Raw genomic sequence first — 4,876 nt, 5'->3', positions numbered from 1 at the left:
TACCATCTATAGCAGATGTGGTTAAATTAGATTTATAGAGGGGACCTCAAGCGTGGCCCCTGACATCAGCAAATGGCCACACATAATATTCAGTAAATGCAATGTTATAGAAAGCTGTCAGTGACTGTGGACGTGATATAGAGGAAGAAGAGAAGTGCTTTCAAAAAAATGTTTGAAGGATATTGCGTAATCTTCATTCCTAAAAAAAAAATTGTAAATACCTTTAAAAAAAATATATATATATATATATATATATATATAATGCGCTCTGGCAGTAAAAAGGTTATTCATTTATCTCTTCCCAATGTTGCCCACGTCCTCCATTCGTATACTGTACGAGGGGGCGGTGGTACTTCTTTCACCTCTCACTGATCTTGCCCTCAGCAAAGATGGTCGCTTCATCCTCCTTTTATACAATATACTAGAAGCAGTACTATGTCTGCCCTCATTTTTTTGGAAATCACAGCAGTACCTCTTTAGAGAGGCCACCCCGACATTGTACCATTCCAAGGCTTACTCAGCCAGCGTATGGCTCACCTGTCATCTAAACATTCATGTACCGTACATTTTGTTATTCGTTACTTATCTATTAATGTTATTTGAGCCCATGTTCAGCAGCACAAAAGAGGGAATGAAGCTATTCTTCATGTATTGCTCTGGGGCCTTACCCACATCCAATATGGCCGCCAGCAAACTTCCTCCCAAAGCAAACTCTCAATATTACAACCTGAACATCAGCTCCATACTCTATATGTCCCCCATACAACTTCCTTCCTGTCACACCCGAAGAGCAAATCAATCATCAGAGCAGCCCCTGCTCCATAAACCCAATGCCATCTAGTGGAAGATTAAAAGTATTACATCATCGTAACACTTTCCTATCACCATATAGCAATATTATACCAAATCTCAGAAAATATAAACAAATGCATACATTACATATCATCAGAAATGCCCAGACAAATTGATATATATTTCAATATTATTTTATTAGGTTATATATAAATATTACAAGAATTTACCCTATACAAAACAGGCTTTAATCCCATAGCTTCCCTATCTAAAGTATATTAGGAAAAAAAAAAAAGTTCTCTATATTAGCTTATAAAACAGATCAGATGTTTCAAGTATAAACAATCCAACATTCCCAAAAAAAGGGGGAAGAAAAGCTAAGTTATGAAAACAGAAAAGATTATACTCACTCCAACATAGCTAAACAGTGATAGAAGTTCTTTTTTAACCCAATTTAGAAACTCAGATGAATGTCAAAACATAGACCAAACAGACCAGGAAATAGGAATAGGACAAATAATTCCAACACTTTTTTTTTTTTTAAACTAAGTTTTATATATATTTATAAATAGTGTGGAAATCTTTTGCTATATATATATATATATATATATATATATATATATATAATTTTATTATTATTTGTATATATAGGATTCAACATATACTACTGCCAGTCAGGTGTGTGTGTGTGTGTATATATGTATATATATTCTGTCATCCTGAATATTCGTAAAGCTTTATTGAAAAAACAAACAAACAAAAAAAAACGGCTCAAAATGTACAGTAGCTGCAGAGGCTTGAGTGAGTGTGTTGCTAGGATACGTGATGTCATAGTAGAGGCAAGGCTATTAATAGAACTGAGAACCTGAGTGAGTGTGTTGCTAGGATACGTGATGTCATAGTAGAAGCAAGGCTATTAATAGAACTAAGAACCTGAGTGAGTGTGTTGCTAGGATACGTGATGTCATAGTAGGGGCAAGGCTTATTAATAGAACTGAGAACCTGAGTGAGCATCAGTCTTTAACTGACCTTTGTGCAGAACACATCTGCTGTAGATTTCTCTGTCAGAGCACATACCTGCTTTGATTAAAGTTCAGTATTTGCTAATAATCTATATACTCCTATAATCTACTGTATATCCCAGTATAATACTAATCTATATAATGATCTTTACAAGTATATTACTGATATCCATCTATATATATACACTTGGTATATTCTGCCATTTGATTAGTCGGGTAAGGCCCTTATCCAAAGGGAGACCTGAAAAAGTAAATTCCCACAGCGATCTAATCCGAGAAGCTAGAAAGGAGCGATATCGTCAGTATGCCATCATAAAATTACAATCGCACATCAGAGGCTATGTGGCCCGAAGAAACTACAAATCCTTAATGACAGAAGAAAATCCACCTCTGAGTACCATCAGGTATTTTTTGCGATTCCTGGACCCCTTTGACCCCCAGAGCATTGATCAGCAGCAGCGGCTGAATGCGTTGAAGGATGACTTCACTTCTAAATTAAGAACCTTCCATCGACAGAAAGAGGAGCTGCAAACCTTAGAAAAAGACACTGCAGCTTTAGTAAAGGGCAAAATGTCTCTAAAGGAACTTGGATCCCAATTCAAAAAGCTGAAGCTATGCAGTCAGAAACAAATTGAAAAGGAAATAACGGAGCAGAGACAGGCGGCTCAGGAGGTCATCAAGAACAGAGAGAGGCTGGAATCGTATGGACGGCTATTTTATCATCTCCAGACCAATCCAGTTTACCTGGCTAGACTCATTGACCAGATGTCCAACGATCAGGATATTAGAACAATTACTAACAAACTGCTCTTCAAGCTCTATAATCACAGCGACACGCCACGAGAGGAGTACTATTTTGTGAAGTTAATGGAATTTGCTCTTCGTCAGGAAGTGGAGAGAAAAATTGATGCCATTGAGGACATATTGAGGGGTAAATCGAAGGTTCTAAAGGTAATCCTAAAGTTTTACTTGCAGAAATCAAAGTACAGTGACCTAGCGAAGGCGCTGACACCAGCACTTCTGAAGATATTACAAATCACGTATGCGCTGACCCCCAATCCAGACAAGCTGGCAGACAAGCATTTCGATCTAGTCGAAGGAATGGAAGGAGCGCACGGAACATCCGCTGGCGATGAAAACATTGATTTATATGACATGACAAACGAAATCATAGAGTGCATATTCTCATCTGTGGACAGAATTCCTTATGGGCTGAGGTATCTAACAAAAGTCCTGCAACAATCTTTGCTGAAAAAGTTTCCAGAGGTGGGTAAAGATTTGGTGTTGAGGACGGTTGGCTTTTTCTTCTCGGAGTTCCTCAGGCCAGCCATAGAGAAACCAAATATATTTGGCCTCAGTGAACCACAAATTCATGAGGGTTCAATCCAGAAGGAGAACCTGAATCTTTTGTCTGTCATCGTCAGCCTGGCCATACAATCCTTCGCCGTCAAACAATCGTATGCACCCGGAACGTACGACTATATCAGCAGAACCTCCTCAGGGTTCAGGAAATGTTTTAGGGATGTTCTGAATGTTTCAGAGCCAGAGGACGAATTCCACTTGAACAAGTTCTCTGATGCTATAGAGATTCCTCAGATAAACATGCTCATGGGGGACATCTTCTATACACATTCTCTACTTTCTAAATATGAGAATGTTGTATTTGGCGACCATGGACATTTGCAAACCATGGATGTTGCGCACCAAGTGTTTAAGGGTCTTGGACCAGTCCCTCACCTAATGGATCTTCTGGACACTGATGGAGCTGTCTATGATGAAGCAAATGGGGTAACGAAAATCTGGCTATGTTTACACAGCAAAGTTTCCCCACTGGGAGATTTTGATAGCGAAATTGAGAACCTGAAAATTTCCACTCAAAAACTAGTCCTGAATGTAATTCCTTGGGTGCCCGGAGAAACTCTCCAAAAGGTTCTGAGGTCTGCTTCACCAGCACAGGAAAAGGATCACATAATGGGAGACACGACGTCTACCGCTACTAACTTTCCAGATAACATGAGTAATGCCTCTGCAATGGAAGCCCTGGAATATGAAAAACAAAAGATCACTGCAAACCTGCAGACTTTACAGAAAGTCAGTTCATTCACAGAGGAAAGGAGCCACCAAGAAATTCTCAACCTAATTTCTCAAGAAATGAAAGGGAGACATGACCTGCGTCAGAAGAGAAATGTTGAGATTACAAACATCGAGCAAGCATTAGCTGAACTCCGGCATTGCTCTAAATTTTTGCAGGACAGCATAGACCTGTACAAGCGCTATAGGAAAAGCTGCATCGACGTCGTGTTCTCCCGAAAGTCAGACACTGATGGAGTGATCCAGAAGGTTCATTATGTAGAAGACACAATTAAATACACTGCAAAGAAGCTGCTGAATAAAGGTGTCGTAGTGGGCACACGCGGGGAATTCGGGCAACTGAAAAGAGAAGTCCTTCGTATAGAAACTGATGGTGACGGCTATCATATCAGCTTAGACAAGAAACATGTATTCCTTCCAATTGTGGACGTATTGCGTCTTTATCATAGCAATGAACCAACGATGAAGATTTTCCATTATGATGTCGATGTCGGCATGTTTTTATCTCTGGTGTTCAGCAAGCTTCACAAAATGTGAACAATCAGCTTTGAGGACAGTTATGGGGGGGGGGGGGGGGAAGTTGAGGGTAGTAATGTGGGGGGGGGGGGAGTTGAGGGTAGTAATGTGAGGGGGAGTTGTTTAGGGTAGTAATGTAAGGGGGGAGTTGTTGAGGGTAGTAATGTAAGAGGGGGAGTTGAGGACAGTAATGTGTGTGTGTGGGGGGGAGGGAGGGGGGTGGGTGGGTTGAAGACAGTACCCCCCCCCCCCCACACACACGCGCACACACACATTACTGTCAACCCCCCCCCTCACATGGGGGGGCAGAGTTGAAGACAGTAACGTGAGGGGGGGGAGAGTTAAGGACAGTAATGTTGGGGGGGGGGGGTGGTGTGGAGTTGAAGACAGTAATGTGAGGGGGGAGTTGAAGACAGTGGTGTGTGTGTGTGGGTGTGGGTGGGGGTGGGGGGGGG

General features: G+C 41.0%; 1 protein-coding gene across 1 annotated transcript; it reads left to right on the top strand.

Annotated features, from left to right (window-relative positions):
- The first annotated feature begins 2,183 nt into the window (after positions 1-2,183).
- Positions 2,184-4,442, top strand: LOC143934976 (ras GTPase-activating-like protein IQGAP2). The gene has a single exon (XM_077458523.1). It carries the CDS (start codon positions 2,184-2,186, stop codon positions 4,440-4,442), a length of 2,259 nt encoding a protein of 752 aa, XP_077314649.1.
- The last annotated feature ends 434 nt before the right edge of the window (positions 4,443-4,876 follow it).

Source organism: Lithobates pipiens, unplaced genomic scaffold (assembly GCF_037356315.1).
Source record: "Lithobates pipiens isolate NorthernLeopardFrog02 unplaced genomic scaffold, aLitPip1_a1.2 Scaffold_28, whole genome shotgun sequence".
In the NCBI taxonomy this organism is placed as follows: Eukaryota; Metazoa; Chordata; class Amphibia; order Anura; family Ranidae; genus Lithobates; species Lithobates pipiens.
This window is presented reverse-complemented; position numbering and strand designations above follow the sequence as displayed.

Coding starts and splice junctions, on each gene's coding strand:
- LOC143934976 (XM_077458523.1), top strand. CDS start 2,184: ATGACAGAAGAAAATCCACCTCTGAGTACCATCAGGTATTTTTTGCGA.